At 37.5% G+C, this 18837-nt stretch overlaps 1 protein-coding gene across 2 annotated transcripts; it reads right to left on the bottom strand.

Moving 5' to 3' along the window:
• Positions 1-2833: 2833 nt before the first annotated feature.
• Positions 2834-17835, bottom strand: LOC102222328 (nuclear receptor coactivator 5-like). Of its 2 annotated transcripts, none has more exons than XM_023351093.1 (9): positions 17658-17835; positions 17419-17505; positions 12346-12419; positions 12066-12204; positions 9256-9455; positions 5907-6185; positions 5662-5829; positions 3631-3873; positions 2834-3525 (listed from the first exon to the last, which is right to left on the bottom strand). In XM_023351093.1, the coding sequence occupies exons 1-9, from the start codon at positions 17717-17719 to the stop codon at positions 3488-3490; spliced, it is 1290 nt and encodes a 429-aa protein (XP_023206861.1). In that variant the 5' UTR covers positions 17720-17835; the 3' UTR covers positions 2834-3487. The 2 variants fall into 2 exon arrangements, with proteins under 2 accessions (XP_023206861.1, XP_023206865.1); XM_023351097.1 differs by having other exon boundaries at positions 3631-3804.
• Between the last annotated feature and the right edge of the window lie 1002 nt (positions 17836-18837).

The following is an 18837-nucleotide window of genomic DNA, read 5'->3' as shown; positions in this document are numbered from 1 at the left end:
TGAATTTAAGACACCAGAACAAAAGCATTATCCTGCTTCTAGACACGTGTCCAATCAGAGTGTGTGTGTAGTGTGTGTGTAGGCTGGTGTAATGGGGTGGAGACGGTTGTCCATTACTTCCTGAGATGATGGGCTCCTCGCAGCAGCGCTCCCACAGCTGGAGAAGACGAGGAGGAGGCTCCATGAGGAGAACATTCAGCCATATTCACGTCGTGTATGTTTGTGTCGGAGCATCTTTAACTCCCACTTCATCCGCTATGATGACAGCAATAACAATAATGATCTTACTTATGGTACACTTTTAAAATAAGGAGATGGATTTTCTCTCTCTTATGGAAAACTATTGGAGGTTCATGGGGAAAAAGAAGCTAAACTGTTGAGAAATGTTTGAGGAAATATTCATTTGTTTAATGTGCAACACAGATTTAATCAAATGTGGTAAATCAAATTTAACAAGAAAAGATCTTAATGTTGAACATAAACAAACCCACATTTCTCCCATATTCAGATTCAACACAGATAATTAACTATTATAACTTAGCCAATGCTCAGTCAGACAGTATGGAGAGTTTTCCCACAGATTCTCAGATTTAGTTCTGGACTTTAACTAGGACACTAGCATGAACCTGCATTAAAGTAAGCCATCCATTGTAGTTTGTACAAGCATTTGCCTCATTTCCTGCAACAGCTGCTGTGGTGCGTTATTTTTTGGTCCAACACATTAAGGAGAGTGTTTCAATTTTATTGGTTGAACCCAAACGTTTGACATTGTGTCATATTAAAGAAATGACAAACATGACTGTGAATTTTCTGGTTCAAAACAGAAATTAAATTGTTTTTTTTGGTCAAGTTTGTTTGTCTTGCATGTCTTGAGTCATAGCTGGAAATTTATTTTAATATAGAGTTGTGCAGTATAAAAAGAAATGAGGTTAACATGACTGCATATTTATCCCGTTATGAAAAGTTAAGAATTATTAAACAAGACCAGATAAACTTTGACATGTGAGAAAAAAAAACATCTTCACATTTAGATCTGGAACAAAAATAAACATTTAGTTCCCATTTCTTTTTCACGGTCTAACAAATTTCCATTTTTTATGATTTTATATATTTTCAAATATTTCATGTGAATCATGTTTTTGCACTATTAAACATCCCAAATTCACATGTGTATATGTGATTTTCATGTGACTCACATTCACTTGTCAAAATTTGTGTACCATTTTTAGATATCTCTGAAATGTTTGGCTTTACGCAAATCTCTAAATAAACCTCGTCTTATGATTTATGTGCTTCTCATTACATGTCCTCTGCTCACTGAGCTTTGTCAAAGAGACATTTCTATGCATTTTAAAACCCTCTAAATATTTCCTGAACATGACTCATGGTTTAAATAAGTATTAGTTAAATATTTTGACTACAGCAGACGGTAAAAACTGAATTGACTCATGAAGTTCAGCTTTCACTGCGGTGGAAAAGAAAAGCTGGACTGTGTCGCCCTCTAGAGTTTAAAACGTGTAAAGACAACATGCACATGATTTGGCAGATCGGGAAACTTTACACGTATGAAAACGTTTTCTTTAATATTACAACCGAGCGACCAACAGAACGATAAAAATGGCTAAATAGAAAACTAAAAGTACTAGTTCCATTGACAGATTATTTCACTTAAGACATGGAGGAAAATGTCAAGTGAAATCTATCAGTAGTACAATATTAAGTACTTATTGACTTAAAGCAAGATTCCATGTCTTGTTGAAAAGTTACTTGCAAGTTAGTTCTCTTATTTATAGTGTACCAGGATATTTAAACAAGAAAATAGATGTAAGATGTAGAGTTTTTGGAGTGTAAAGCTAAAAAGCAGTAAACTCATCAGGAAGGCCAGCTGTTTAGATGCTCCCACGATTCAGTTAAGGTGGTGAAAGACAAAACTCTGGTTAAAACATAATTATCTCCTACTTCTTGCATGAAGCTGTTGCTGAATTGGAGAGTTCTAAAAGTGACAAATTGCTGCATCATAGATGCACAAAAGAGCGTTAACACAGATCCTTTCCCTCAGCAGCTTTAACTTTATGACCTTCTCTTCTCCAACAAACAGTGTCTATACCCCCACATTCACTTTCATTTCCTTGTAGTTATTTTTGCATAAATTTACAGAACACACATTCCATTCAGACGGACAGTCTTTGAATCAGAGTATAATAGTTTTTGTAATTATGTTTTCAACATTCTTCATACATTTGGCTAAACTGTAAATTCTTTAGTATTTCTACCTTTATGTAAATGCTACTTTGCTGCTGATGCATCTGAATGTTTCTACAGACACTAAAGGACATTTCTGACTTATTCTCATGGATGCAGATACAGAGTGACGATAATTCAAACATGTCCCTTTCAATTAGGGATTTAATTACACAGAACCAACACCTACAAAGAGGAACAATTTGGGTTTTCCAGACATAACACTAAACTCGTAAATTCAATTTATTGCATAGAGCAGAAAAACTGATTTTTGTTTGAATCTCATGGAAATGTTTTTAGCCCAATAAAAGCTAAAATGACTAAACAAATAAAAAAAGTATTTTCTTCATTCATGAGTTTCTGCTGGAACATCTCTTACCTTTTAGTGAAAAAAACAAATAAAATGAACGCAACAATAGCTGACAAGCTGCCTGTTATATAAATGTGATGTGTGTGTTTCTTGTTTGAACTGAAGATAAAAATGTTCTCACTAAACACTGAAGCATTTCAAAGGTTTTCCAAAGTAAAACATCTGATCCTTTAAACCTCAACACAACTGCAATGATAGAAAATCAGACTCAATAATTACATCTAAAAGAAAAACAAAAGACAATATTTAATTACTATCAGAAATACAGAACAAACAGGCCTTTCAAAAAGAAATACGCTTAACAGTTATATTTAATGTCTATAGAGTTTGGTGCATTTGAGTCCATGGGATCTAAAATCTTTGTCCACAATGCAGTAATAAAAGGATGGGCTGCTTAGTGACGATCATTTACATTTTTAACTGAATTTTATAAAGAACAAAAATATGCAGAATATCAAAAATTAAATCCTACACAATAAATGATAAGAACTTGCTTTTTTTTTTTTTTTTTTTTGCCGAATCATGTTTAAACTTTTGTACTTTGTCACAAAGAGCAATATTGTTGCTGCTGATGTTACCGCCACAAAGAAAAAGTTACATTTGATCCTTAAATTTGAAACTTCATCAGAAAAAAAATGGCAGAAAATTGAAAATAAAGCTGGACTATTTGCAGCAACAGCAAGTTTTAACCTCTTGCTGCAAATAAGAGGTTAAAAGCCGGAAACAATAGAAAAGGCATCAAAACATGAAAATATGCATTACTTACATTTACTGTTTTACTATTTTAATAAACACCAGCAGGGAATTCCTCTGGAAACTTCTTGCTCTGAAGTCATCTGAAATACTAAAACGCTTTGTGTGTTACAGTGTCGGCCTTCAGTGTCGTGGTCCACCCAGTCGCAGATGGGGACCAACTGTAAAAACGTAAAAATAATTGTTTACTCACAGAAATCATCTTAAAACTAATCTTGCAATTAGTTTGTCTAAAAAGGCCAAAAATCTCAATTGAAGTGATTTACCTGGTGTTGACAGAAGAGGAGGACGAGAACCCTTCAAGGACGGAGGGGCCACCCTGGGCCTGGACCGGAGGCCCGGGTAGAGCGGAGGAGCGTGGTGGAGCAGCGGCCCTCGGGACAAACCTGGAGCTCCGTACGGATCCAGAGAGGACGGGGGGGCCCGGGAACCCAGGGGTCCTAAAGACATCCCAGGAGGAGTCCGATGCAAAGACAGGAGTGGAGGAGGTTTGGTTTTGGGGAAAGAGCCTGAGGAGGAAATTATTTCAGGACACAAAAATGAAAAATACCAGTGCGTCTCCAAAGCATTGATAATCACTGCCAGTATCGGTAAGTAGGCATGGGCCGGTATGATACTACTAATTATGATTATGTAGTGGGTTGAGAAACAGTAAAAAAAATTTATTAATTAATACACCCCCTATTTTTTTTTATCAGAATTGATCTTGTCTTTTGTCTTCGTTTCTTTTTCTTTCTTCTTATGTATATAGACGTGTTTGTTGTGTGCATGTATCTTCTTGCCAGTGGGGGCGCTCTCATGCCGCTGTGGGGCTAACAGGGAGAATGAGTTTCCTGGCTCTGAGCATGCACGGTTCAGAATAAACGAGCTCTTGCCAGAGTAACATTGTATCAACTTACTTCCTCTGTGATCCACAGATATTGTTTGCACAGGATTCATCTGCCTGTGCACCACTAGATACTGGCAGATTCCCCTAGATCGGGTGACGGTAACAATTACAGTGTTATTTCGCGTTTTCTTTAGCAGGCTTTGATGTGAATGCTAATTAAATGTTAGCTGAATTGTAAGCTGATCTTCACCCTTTCACATGACCTGTTGCTGCCAGAGCCACAGCTGTTCTAAAAAACAATTATGATAAATGTGAATTTAACTGAAGTTTCAAATCACCACAATCTCTACAGTCGGCCAACTTTAATTATCTGGAAGCTGCTTTTAGATCACAGGTGATGTGGAAATTCCATTCCCCTCTAGCAAACGCATTCATACTTAATTTTCAGCATATGACACAATTAAGCTCCACTGATAAGGTTTGCATCCAATTGCTTTAATCAGGTTGTAGATAAGTTGCATGTTATTGTTTACGTCCAGAAATCTTGCGTATGCACACAACACGGGAAGGCAAAAAAAAACAAACTATTCTACTTGCCATCTGTAGCTGTGCTGCAACGTTAGACCAATCCAACAAACAAAATGAAACCTGGAGATGTAGATATTAATTCAGTTCAGTGCGCCACAGCAAAGGGAAAAATAATGCCGAAAAAACTAATTTTTTCTCACTATATGTCAGCTATGATACACGCAGATGTGTTGCCATAGGAACTGACTGACAACAACTTCACTAGCGTATCAGGATTCAACACCAAAAAAAAAAAAAAAAAAAAAAAAAAAAAACAGAAACATTTCTACACAAAGAACAGAACATTCAGTCCATTACAGTTTTATGTTTTCAGGCTTGATGTTTGTTTTTGCGATCATTAGTAAGAACACAGCCGTGGTTGATCAGAGTTTGTGTTTGTGTCATTTTTTTACTTTCTACTGAACCAAAGCACACCGAATTCCACAGGACATCTACAAGTTAAAAGTTGTCATAGTCAAGCTAGCATAACTGACATACTTGCCTCTCCCTCACTATTTTTTAGAACTTTTTTTCCTGACCTGTGAATTGTGATACCTTTGGACCTTGTTATCTAGTTGTTGTAGTGTTGAAATTTAATAGCAAAACAGTGTGTCCCTTTTTCTTTCATATATTATGTATACATTTAAAACTTATGTTGACAACTTGACAACTAAAACCAATGGTTGTCATTGCTTTTTGCCCTCCGGTAAGGTGGTGGGCGAGATCTTGCATGTGTGACGTCACGCTTCAACATTTCTGTACCACAGGAACAGAACAGAATATTTTTAATGGTTTTGAAACTAACTTTTTCATACCACAGTATACTTTGAAACCAGCCCATGCCTATTGGTAACTGCTTGTAGATTCAGTAAAACAGGATGTAGCTGCTTGCAGTCCTGACCTGGTGTCGGCAGCAGACCTACAGATACAGGTGGAGAGTGGTCCCCAAGAGATCCTATTGAGGCAGACTGAGGTTGTGGCCCAGGAGGAGTTGGAAGCAGAGGAGGGGGTTTCCCCAATCCTGGGGGTATCATGTTCCCTTTATCATCCTCATCACCTAAGGCCAGAGCTGAAAAAGAAAAAAAAACGCAAACTGCAGCCATTTGTTCAGACTGTATGAGCCTCAATCAATCACCAGTGTCTCACCTTGCAAATGCTCTTGTCGGGAAGCGACGTACTCTGAGATGGATTCCAGCTCCTCCAAATACAGATGCACCCCGTCGGCAAGCAGCGAGAGGTGATGTCGGATTTCGGAGGGAACCGTGTGCCGTGCAATTTTTTCTCGATCCAGAAAGTCATCCAGCAGCTGCGATGCCTGTGCTGCGATGTCTGCAGGATCCCTTGGTGAATTCTCCTTGAGGAGTCCGCGACTGTACTCAGCTTGGACAAAGTCCAGAGCCTGGTCTTTAGGCATGTTACGGTGGACTGGGAGGAAAACGGGAGCGTTAAAACCGAGCTGGAAGGAGACTCAACTTAGAATGAAGAAAAGAAAAGGTTTTTAATTGTTCTTTTCCATCATAATCAGATGGATTTTATTTTCTATTATTCGTTCAGCAAATTTTGCGTTTAATACATTGAGGTTTAAGAAGGTAATGGGTAGCAGTGTGGAGCTTATGCAATCGCAATAAAATTTCCTTACAAGTTTCTTTCAGTTTTGCTTTGTTCATGATCCAGAAAATTCAATAATTGTATATTCGCTTTTTAACTGTGCATTTAACAGTTTAGTCTTAGGCTGTAAAGGGCAAATAACCGATTTATTCACTCAATTTTGGTGAATTAGATGGACCGTCTATTCACCAAAAATTACTTGAAGTGTCTAATATTTTTGTCATAATTGGTTCAAGAGAAAAACTGTAGCTTCATACGTTTTAAAAACTGTTCCATTGGTGTAAAGGACGTCTGTGGCGTCATTGTGCATTTGTATTGGCTTATGTGGCTGTTGATTATTTAACCAGAGAAATCTGGAGACAAAAGTCTCCATTTTGTTTTAAGAGTAAGGGCTTAAATGATTGGGACACAAGCTGAATAAAACAATGTTTTGTGTAAATGACAAAACTTGTTTATTATTTTTTCATCTTTTTTGTATAATAATGATTTTTTGATTAAATTATCCATTTCCCCTAAATGGTGGTAAGGAAAATTCATGTGTGGGTTAAGCAGCAGCATGTGTTGCACCCATGTAAAACTTGGAAATTCAGATTTAATTCAATGCTACTTCCATTTATTTCAAAAGAAAATTAAATATGTTCTCTAACTAGACCATTACTGTGTGACAACTAACAAATGTGTTTTCCTTACCATTGTGGCAGCATTTGAAATATATTTTCTAGGTTTATAGCCATTTCTTTTCATTACAAAAGGGAAACAAAAATCCTTACTTTGTGGCAAGTTTAGGTTGAATTTGTTTGACTTCTCATCTTATCTAAAATGTTATTTTATGACAGTTTTCTATTTATATGCAGATTTGTGGTGCATGAAGCCCATAAATGAAAGTCAGGTGTAGATTTTGCAAATGGCATCAAATGTGAAATCTAGATGAAAATAAGGAGCTTTCCCCCCACCCCTCCAACTTGAGTTGTGTTTCAGTTAATTGGGTCATTTGTTCTGCTGGTTAAACCAAACTTTTTCTGACAGGCGCCCTCAACAAAATCTATAAAATATACAGTAAATGTTTGCCATAAAATGTCTGCAATAATCCAAGTATTGTGCATAAGAAGCCAAAGAAGTTATTCCAAAAATGTAGTTATGGTTTGAAAATTGGGAGGAGACGGGGAAATAAGATTATCAATGTCTTGGTGGAAAAAACTTTCTTGCTAATGATAACTGTAGGACATCTCCTGTATAAATTTTGATCCATTTTTCCAACAAATGGTCTTTAAATCTTGAAGGTTTTGGAGGTAATTTCTCTGATTTCACTCTCTCATCTTTAGTTCTTTCCTTAGAGTTTCAACTGGATAAAAGTCAGGCGATGGACCTGGTCATTCTAGTTCATTCTTTTTCTAATTAAAATTACTAATTAAAAATGTCCACTGCTGTGTGTTTGGCCCCTTCCTCTTGCTTGGAAATTCATTTCCAGGCTCTTACCAAGAGTTTCTTAATGCATTTCTCTCTGTTTCTTCAGGAATATGAAGTGTGCCAGAATGTTTTTGGGAGCTGTGATGTGCAGAACCAGTCTTTCTACAATGTTTATAATGACTTATAATAAGTCCAGTTTTGGTCTAATCTCAGACTAAATTCTACCAGTATTTCATTTACTTCTCCAAATCTTCTGCAGTGAACTTTAAACAAGTTTATTTTCATGAGTGGAATCTTGCGCAGTGAATGTGCGCATAGGTTGCTGCGTTGGAGTGAATTACCGTATTTTCCGCACTATAAGGTGCACCTAAAAACCTTCAATTTTCTCAAAAGCTGAGAGTGCGTCTTATAATCCGGTGCGCCTTATATATGGACCAATATTGAGCCACAACAGGTCTCGCAACTACGGTAAGCAGTCACCGACTTCATTTTACCGGTCCGCGGACCAATTGGTACCGGGCCACGCAAGAAATAACGAACTACTTACGTACTTTTATTTTGAAAATCCTAAACCGGACTTTACCCGTTACGTCTTGTGCGTCAAAATTGAGCCAACTTGCAGCAGAATGAGTAACAAAACGACATCGGAGTACTGCGGACTCGATACTTACGACGCACGCATGTCCCTCCCGGTCCGCACCAAAACTGCGAAGGGCTGACCGGTCCGCGCAACTAAAAAGGTTGGGGACCGCTGGACTATAGCATATATTTTTGCTATGGAAAGTTGTCACATCTGGTCTGTCATTGTCATTTACTTGTTGCCGCAACTGAACACTTAATTAGGCCATCTCGCCCATCACAAGTCAACCACTGAAGTCTGCCAAGTCAATGTTTAAAATCCCAACTACAGTTTTTACAAAAGTGAAACTGGCAGTCAGAGTCAGCGATACTGCCTGATGGGCCCCAACCTCAACTCTGCTCTGATTACCTTTCTTATTCAACTTCCAATCTGGTCACCTCAGTCTTCACACAGGTCAAATTGAAACAGGACAACCGCATAAAAGGCCAGGGTTATGATTAGTGGTTCATTCCTCTGAAAAAGTTAAAGTTTTAACCAAGTCAACTAATGTCAGCTTAAGCCAAAAAGAACAAACAACCCATCTTTGCAATCATGATATAAGTTTAGTTTTTTCTAGGCTTCAGAGTTTGCATTTGGTGTTTTGTTATGGTGTTTATTGCAGAGGCTATTTCCTAAAAAGTTTTGTGCTAATGGTGTGCATTTGCTTCAACAGAATTCAATTTTAGTGTCTGTTTAAAAGATGAGCAGAATAAGAAAGCTTTATGAAACTCTTATGTCAATGTGTTAAGAGCAAAATGCAGTTTTTTTTTTTGTTTAAGTGGAAAGAGCTTTAAAGAACTGAGGGTTGTAACGTACATGTTCTGGGGAGGGCTTGAAGGATTACGAGGGGTACGGACTTACTTTTGAGGGACTCTGAGAATATGATAACAGTGCAGGAGGACAGAGCTACATTTTTCTGCTCCACCAGTATACATAACGGGGAGCCATCTGCTCGGACGTCCTGCAGGGCCCGGGTCAGGCCCGATTCCACTTGAAGGTACAGCATTTCCACTGACAGGCCACGCTCCTGCAAGCACTGGCTTAGCGATTTGGGGTAATCCCTTTGAGAGGAAGAGAAACACTTTGTTAACTAGACTTTTCTGTGTTGAGTTAATTAGATGGCATATAAAATAATCATTTCTGAGGTGAAAATAAAAGTTATTTCTTCAGATAAAATATATATTTTTGAAAACAAAACTTATTTCTTGAGTTTCAGGCGATAAGGTCTTTTTTAGATATGAAATGTGCAACAACTCTTTAATGTTCATCTGTAGATTGGTGTGATAATGGAAAAGTACATGACGTTCTCTAGGGCGCAATAATCTACTGGCCACTTTATTAGAAATTTTTTCAGTTTCATAACTTGTTACGGCAAACACTGAATTAGCTAAATGCATGACAGGAACTACATGCACTTAAGCATCTACAAGGCAACTTGCTTGATAAGAACTTTAAATATGAACTAATTTCATAGTGTGACTACTGTCAGATAACAGGAAACTGAAGCTTCAATACAATAAAATTGAACAACAATTGAATGTCACCTTTTCTAACCTTTTCCAAGTCTTGATTTATTGGAGGAGATCTACACATGGCATAAAAATGAAAATATGGATTGTCCTGGCTGGTATTGGTCCAGGCTGCGGACAACCAAGTAATGATGTATTGGATATATTATTGGGTCCAATTTGGATCGTGTGGTACCAACTGAGCATCATTTTAACTGTGAAGCTTCTCTGAATAATACTGTTGGTCCTGTCCACCACTTTATAACTACTGTCCATCAATCTTCTGATGATTACGCCCATCAGTCACCTGATACGACATTGAGCAGAACATCTCTGGATTGTGGTGAAACTCAAAATTCTCATGAAATGGAGACAAGGAAACTGCAGAAAATTAATTATGCCATAATCTCAAAAAGAACAAAATATCTAAAGAATGTCAAAAGCTTATTGAATCTTTAACAGAATTTCAAGAATTCTGAAGGCAGACCAACACTAGAAAGGTGTACTGTAATAAAGTGGCCAGTGATTTAACCTGAATCAAAGTTAAAGACAGTCCCTGTTTTAAATGTTTTTCCTCATGTATATGCAAAAAGTAAGACATCTAAAGTGTCTTTAATGCATCTTCTGTATCTGCTGACCTACAGCCACTGTTCTGATTGATAGAGTATATGGTAACTGGCTGAAAACTCCATTCAGCCAATGTGTTTCATCTATTCTAGACATACTAGTTCCGTGGAAATCAAATTATCTGAACCAAATGATGTCCGAGTAGGACTCTTACTGGTTTGCGTTTGACTTGGTCAGTGAGTGCATTTTAAGCGAAGAAGAAGCCTTATCGGCAATCTTATGTGCATTTTCAGTGTGAATGTTGTATGCAAAATAAAAGCTGAAATGTAAAAATTAAATATTCCACCTCTTCCGTAGAAATGTTACATGCATGAAAACAGCTGTTTTGATGTTTCTCCCGTCAGACAAAAATGAATGTAAAGATTTAGGCTGCCTATTGCATTTGTTGTGGTGTGTGATTGAATGTTTTTCTACACATAAGCTTACATTTACATACATTTTCCAACCTGGTAAAGAAAAGTTTGTTTTTAATGGTGTAGTGACATACAACCCATTTTTAAACTTTCCCCGTTTTCAACATGAAGGAAAACTTACCTGTCTGATGACTGAACCACCACACAGCAACAACAGCCAACAAAGAGGATTAACTTTAATGTTAAATGTTTGGTGATAATTTCTGGGTGAATTTATATGTGTGTGTGTGTATGACTGAATAAATGGAAAACAAACCAGTTTATCTAAAAAGAGAAGTTTAAGTTAGTGCTGAAACTGCACTAAAACAAATACCAATCAGATACATAGTGAACCATCAAGATATTACAGCAACATGTGTGTTAACATATCTGGCATCGATGTAGAAGACTGCATATTGTTTATGTTCCAAAATCAGTGGTAATTGTTATTAGTCAGTTTTTCATCTGAGGATGCCTCAAAGATGTAACAGTTTGTGGTTTTAATATGAACATCTGCTGCTCCACGTTGTGTTGAAAGTAAAAAAACAAAAAACTTCATGTCTGGCTTCAGTCTGAAAGAAGTGGAGTCAGAAACATTAACTAGATGCAACATGTAGCTCAAATATTTCAAATCCTGGCCTTTGTGTGTTTTATGTTCTTGAATGATTTGTGCCAAGTTTCCTTACCTGTTGCATTATTTATATTTTTCTTTTTCAGTTGAAAATGGTGTAATTTAATGCAAAAATGTGTGATTATATGGGTTCACTTCAAACCAAGCTGCCATCACATTGGTTTCAAATATCTGCTACTATAAGGTTAGTCTTATTTACTGCAGCAGTCAAGAACTAGCATTGATGCATTAGATATTTGCTGAATAATGACACAAATAGTGAAATTATTCACCATTATACCCAATGGGATATAGATACCCTATTGGTAGCAGTTTAAAAAGAAGCATAAGAAATTCAAATAAATTCTCAGTTGACAGCAGTGCTGAAAAAGTGTTTCAATTAGTCAGATCACATCTTGAAATTGCAATAAAACGATAAATATCCATTAGTGGATGCTAAATATCCTAAGCAGAACATCCAAATCTAAACTCAGCTGAACTCTTAAGTTGAGCAACTGCTAGAGGAAAACTCACAGGAACTTGTTGGTGACGGACAGGACCACGCAGTCGGCTGGCTTTCTCTCCTCCTGGACCTGCTTGTAGAACTTCTGGTACAGAGCTTTACGTCTGTCCGCCGGAGTGACGACCTCGGTTTTGACTGGCGGGTTCAAGACTTCAAGAAATTTGGGCAGAGGTAGCAGGATGGGTAGAGGAGAGTGCACATTTAGATGATGGGAGTAATTTAAGTGACCAGGAATAGTAATTTTATATTAAAAACATAAAAGGTTCTGCATGATGAAAATGAAAGTCTCACCACTTGGCTGAGGTTTGTATGTCTCAAACTTCACACTAGTGGAGTAACCTTGAAGCTGTTCCAGTTCTTCATAACTAAAAGTGGAGCAAAACAAGTTTCAATGTGCAGAATTTCATTGAGTTTTTCTGGGTGGTTAAATAATACAGATTTCTGTGCACTGAAAATATAGACCCCTTTTTAAAAACTGGAGAGGTAGGTACAGTAATGCAAGCAAAGGGAGAAGGAATTTTCACATTGTTTCCTTTTATTATATAATGTATATGCAAAGCATTATTTTCTAAATGTCTGCACAGTTGAACTCCTGAAATGTGTACATTTGTTAAAGCCGACCTAAAAAAACAAGAAAAGCCCCAACAGGTGACGACGTAACTGATGCAGCACACACTGCAGCAAAAAACCACAGCAGCCAACAGTGGAGTACAGTATTCAGAGTGACAGTAATCAGATAAGACTTGATCACTTCCTTTTACCTTGGAGTAACTTGTACACATAAACGCAGTACGCACAACAGTAGAAACTGAAAACTTGACACCAAATAAAAACAAAAGTGTAATATTTTTATCAACTAATTTACACATACAACCTGTAAATTTTATCTACCATTATTTATCTTGTATTATATTATATGCATACTGTATATAATCCATTCCCTAACATTCTTGTATATTCTGTATAATCTGTGCATATAGCTTCCATATTTATATTTATACACAATATCTATATCTCTTTGCTATAACCCCTTATAGTCCATACATACATAGTCTTGTACATCTGTAAATAAATATTTATATCTCGTAGAGCACTTCTGGATAGATGCAAACTACATCTCATTGCTTGTACTTGTGACAGTGCAATGACAATAAAGTTGAATTCTATTCTATTCTATTTTCTGAAAAAAACAGAACCAGGTCTGACCTTAAAAAAATGACAATTTAAACAACCCAATTAAACACTGAAAATCCTGCTGAAAAACAATATTTAAACAAACAGAAGCTGGATTGTAGCTTTCACATATGTGGGAGTTGTCATGTTCTTGTTGCATTGGTCCAACTTGCAATTTGAAGTTTGTAGCAACCATTCCTCACCACCCTATTAGTATCTGTTAAATGTGTTGAAAGCAATACACCAATAGCACATTTAATATTTCATGCTGTTGCTCTGTTTGCATAATGTAGATTCTATACTATAACAATAATTATCTATATATCTATCCAACTAGTGATGGGCATTTACCGCAATGCTTACCATCATTGTGAAAAATTTCTAAGAATTTTGATTCATGATGATAAATTACTAGAAAATTTCTTAAGAAATTTAACAAATGTGTGTGGTTCAGAGAACAAAATCAGAGTTTCTGATGCCAAGTTGGGTCCAGATGGCCTTAGGTTTCAGTGTCAAATCCTAAAAAACAAATATGTTGATCTACAGAACCTCTGATTCAGTTCTCTGAACCACAAAGTGAGGCAGGAACCTCTTACATTTCTGCAGTGCCAAGTAGTGCAAATTATTACATCTGTGTTTATAACACCTGTGATAACTGCACTAAGCTGCAGATCCATTCGTCTGTTAAATGTGATTCACAGTTGAATCATTAGTTTTTCCAAATATAATCAGAATTTTTTTTGTTCCTTAAAGTTTTAAAGCCAATAATTCAATTGAAGTTTTGATTCATAAACTGATGTAAAATTTAGGCCATTTGATCAAAGCCAAGATGTGAAAGATTTCCAACCTCCAGATGAGGTTTTGTTTTTGCCCAGCAGATGGCATCATAAGAGGAAGTCAGAGGAAAAGCTCTGCAGAAACACTTAATGTGAAACTATAAGCAGGCTGCAATACACCTGATGAGATGAGAATCTGGAAAATGGGGACTTTCCAGAAATTAACAAAAAAGTCAAAGTGAAGCCTGACTGCTGTGGAGAAAAACTTCCCCGTTTCCTTCTGAAGACAAACTAAGTTCATATTTTTCCTCTACATAACAGACTGACACTGGTGAGTGCAGCAGAAAACTGGTCTACTGTGTTTCTACTGTCAACATCGGCAGCAAACAGGAAGATTGAAACTTTTCTTCTGGACTCAGATCATCTGAAGGGATTAGTAAGAACTTTAGGACCATTTAAAAACTTTAAATTATTTTAACTTATCCAATTTGTTCTCAGAGTTCAGACATGTCTTCTAGCAGAAACTTGTGGTGTGAGAAGAGATGACTCCAAGAACTGTTTAATCAATATTTCAATTCAATTTAGTTTATTTCTATAGCGCCAACTCAACAAATTTTTGTTGTTACTTTTATTTTTTAAAAATGGATCAATGGTTAACATTTAGATTCTCACTGAATCATTCAAATGTTTACATTTCGATTCCAGTTCGACTGACGAAGCCAATAAATCCCAAAGAAAAAGAATTAGCTAAAAGTGAGTGGTTTTATTTTAATAAAACAATTGACCAGTCGGCTTAGTACAATATTTGCAACAAAAATATACCATACAAGCAGAGTGGACAGCAAACTGTTACCTTAACATCACAGGATTCATGGTGTTGAATTAAAAAAATCAACATAAGCCATTCACCGTTAATAATTTTATTCCTGCTGTTGATAACCAAGACTCAGCTTTTACAAGTTTTCTTTTTTGTGGGATGGATTTTCTGCACCAGGTTAGCCCATCAGTGTGAGCTCAATAACTGTTTAAGTACCAGCAGCATCAAATACTGCTGTGTAAATCAGAAGCCCCGTCTGTCTTTCTGACTGACAGGATTTTTTAAAATCCTGTCATAATCCATTTTAAAATGACAATTATAATCCACATTATGTCATCAAACATCAAGCAGTGGACTATATGTAACATTTTCTCTGAAGTTTTATACTAGAGACTGCCTTCACTGGGAGTACCAGGGTTTTCGACCTCTCCGTGACTTACCGAAACAGAGTCAAAAGACCCTGAGTCCAAACTGACAACTCTGATGGCTCAAATTAGCATCCCTTCTTCAATTGTAAATGTGGCCGTTGACCGTCAGGCCAGAAGGTAGGAGTGTGAATAGTCCATGTTGGGGGTGGGTATCTACGATACCAACAGGAGATCAGATCTCCTGTAGGTAATGCTCTTCAGTCTAGTTTTGAAGCATACATGAAGTGTTTTTGGAGAGATGTGACCTCTTGCAGCTGATCCATGATGTTGTGCTGCATTATCCAGGTCATTTTGCCAAATGTACATAGAGTTTGCAAAACATACAATCTGTTTCAAGAAATATGCAAAGGTTTTTCTAAAATAAATTAGTAATGTTTTTCTTTGAAATAAAGCTAAGAGGGTTTAAAATGACAGTTTAGAAATAAACTAACCAAATTAATTGTGTTGATCCACCTCAAAAAAATCATGCAAAAAGTGTAAGCAAAAGAAATCTGGGAGACTTTGCACATGCAAATTTGCATGCAGCCTTTTGTGCTGTGGAGGATAAATAGGTGACTGCTTCACCTATTTAGTTCACAAGAACTAATGGCATTTATTTCAGTCATAATCTTGCGGGGGGTGACCAAGGTTCCATCACTATGTGAGAGCTGGTCAGCAAACCTGGCAAACATGATTGACATGGCAGCACTGAATGCACATGTGCTTTATCAGGCATGCATTGGGGTGCAGGAGAGACGGGTGGACTTCCTGGTTGAGCTTGCAAAAGAGTTCGGTAACTCTCATGTGAGTGAGAAGAAGGCACACAAGGAGAAACTGCTTCGGCAACAACCTTCCACACCCAGCTCAGGCAAAAGGGCGAAGTGTCAGGTCAACCATCGATGCAGGATGCGTGTCCTGAGGCCGAATCATCATCAGTGACCCCTCACACCCCCACCATGGACTGTTCTCCCTGCTGCCCTCTGGAAAGAGGTTCCGCAGCATCCGGTGCAGGTCCACCTGGTTCCGAAACAGCTTTTTCCCACTTGCCATCAGACTGCTGAACTCTTAACTGGACTGCACTCAAAAACTGGTCTCCACTTTATACCTTGCACATGTACAGAGCTAAATAACTTCTATTTTATTTTACTCTGGAGTAACCTCACAACATTGGAACCTCAAACATTGTCCTGAGCCGTATGCAACGAAATTTCGTTCTGTATACACCCTGTGCATGCAAAATGACAACAAAGTCAGTCTAAGTCTAAGGAACAATTGTGCAACTGTGAGATGCGTTGAGGCCATTACCAGGGTACTTATGAGGTAATGGCCTTATTTACAGAACAAAAGCACCTGCTAGATAAAATCCTTCAGGTCAGTCGGCCCATCTCTGGACTCCAAAGGTAGAAATACAAAATGGCCTTTCTCTGGTACTTGCAGTGTTAATAGAAGTGCTGGAGTTAGTCCACGTAGACAACACTCCTATGCAGTCTAGAGATAGTCCAAATGGCCTGAAGGATTGTAAGTACCCTTAAGTACCCTGGTAATGGCCTCAACGCATCTCACAGTTGCACAATTGTTCCTTAGACTTAGACTTCGACTGGATAATGCAGCACAACATCAGCTGCAAAAGGTCACATCTCTCCAAAAACACTTCATGTATGCTTCAAAACTAGACTGAAGAGCATTACCTACCACCCCCAACATGGACTATTCACACTCCTACCTTCTGGCCTGACGGTCAACGACCACATTTACAATTGAAGAATGGATGCTAATTTGAGCCATCAGAGCCATCAAGAGTCGTTGGTTCTTTTGGTACTGTTTCAGTAAGTATGGGGAGAAATCAAAAACCTAGTACTTCTAATAAGCAAAATCCATAAGAATTGTATGGAAATATTAATACTGTATTAGAGGTATATATTTTAGAGTTTGTAAATAATAATAAAAAAAACCTGTAAATAAAGGCATCTGATATTTTAAGCAAGTCAAAGAAGTTGTAACGCTAGTAAACTGAAATAATAAGGGGGGCGATTTATAATAACAAAATAAAGTACAAATTCAACAACAAAATAGCCCTCCACTCACAGAGAAAACAAATGGTCTAAAAAGTATAGTTTGAAGTAACAGTTGCACCCTACCGCCTCTGTCATGTGTTTAAGCCGTTGTGCTAGCCACCGTTAGCCGCTTTTACCTGTCCAGAGCATCCTTTAGCTCCTCAGTTCTTTCTTCTCTACTCGGGTACGGAGCCGCTCTCCGGAACAACCGCAGCTGCTGAGCACTGCAAGACAACAATTACTCTTTTAACGTCGACATTCATGGTAACTTGAGTATGTAACTTCGCGCCCGGTGCAGAAACATGCACTTGTAATTGGGTAAAGTTGTTGTTCGAGGCTTCCGTGCAGGCTAGCTGCTAACGCTAAAGAAGCTAACCTTCCGTTTGGACTGCCGGACGGTCTCCGCACACCTGTGGCTGGCTTCGCCCAACTCGACATTTTACTAAAACTAAAACTGCAACTCGACTAAGAACAACACATTTACTCTGACGGATCAGATAAAAAATGTCCCTCACGGCTGTGTACAGCATGAACACACCAGTGGAAATGAGGTTTTAAAAAGGGGAGGAGCGCCGCGCTGATGAGCCCATTTTAGGCAACTACCGCCACCTAGAGGGTTGTACTGTACTTACAAATCATAGTCTTATTTTAGTCTTTTTGTTGCACACTTAATAATTAAGCAGTGTGGTTTTCGCAGGTTCTTTTATTTTCTGAACGCTGTTAACACAGACAAGAGCGACAGTGAGCGCCTCCGCTGACCAGCCGTGACCGAACTAAATTGCCATTGGCTCGCTGAGTCAATAGATATTTACAATATAGATTAAAAAATGCTTATTCAAAACTTACACACAAATATCTAATTACCTTACTCTAGCTCACTTCCCCTATATGAGACAATTTATATAAATAGCAGCGCTAATTGATATTTACCTGTTAACACAGACAAGAGCGACAGTGAGCGCCTCCGCTGACCAGCCGTTACCGAGCGCTCACCGTGCTCCATGTGACAACTGGTGGCGAACTGCTGTAACTGCAGTTTAATACATCTCAGTTCAAGTAGAAGTGCAGCTTAAGAGTACAGTCTTTTAAATAAAGTAAAAAGAGCGAGGTGTAATAATTTTACTGTCCATTCTGTCACATTTTTAAAATCAGAATTTGCACATAACTTTATATTTCATAATGTTTTATATTAAATCAGATGTCACAATTAGGTGCTCATTATTTGAGTTCCCTTTTTTGTTTTATTTTTACTTGAGTCATTTTCTACTCACTCCTTTGTAAGAGTAGCATTACTTCAATATATTTTTACTCAAGTGAAAGATAGCCATCTGAAAAATTACTCAAGTAACAGTGAAGAAGTATTAGGTAAAAGGCTGCACTGAGAACTTACTGTCTAATTTTAATAAATGTCTGAAAAGAATGTAGTCATTCAGACACATACAATATGTGCAAGTTCTAATAAAAAGTTAATACAAAAATAAATTCGGGCAGAAGAGACACTCATTCCCAAATCTAATTTTTCCATAACATTTAACTTTTGAAGTAAGTAATGTTTA

This window comes from Xiphophorus maculatus, chromosome 2 (assembly GCF_002775205.1).
Source record: "Xiphophorus maculatus strain JP 163 A chromosome 2, X_maculatus-5.0-male, whole genome shotgun sequence".
Taxonomy (NCBI): Eukaryota; Metazoa; Chordata; class Actinopteri; order Cyprinodontiformes; family Poeciliidae; genus Xiphophorus; species Xiphophorus maculatus.
The sequence above is the reverse complement of the archived record's forward strand: the minus strand, read 5'-3'. Positions and strand labels throughout refer to the sequence as shown.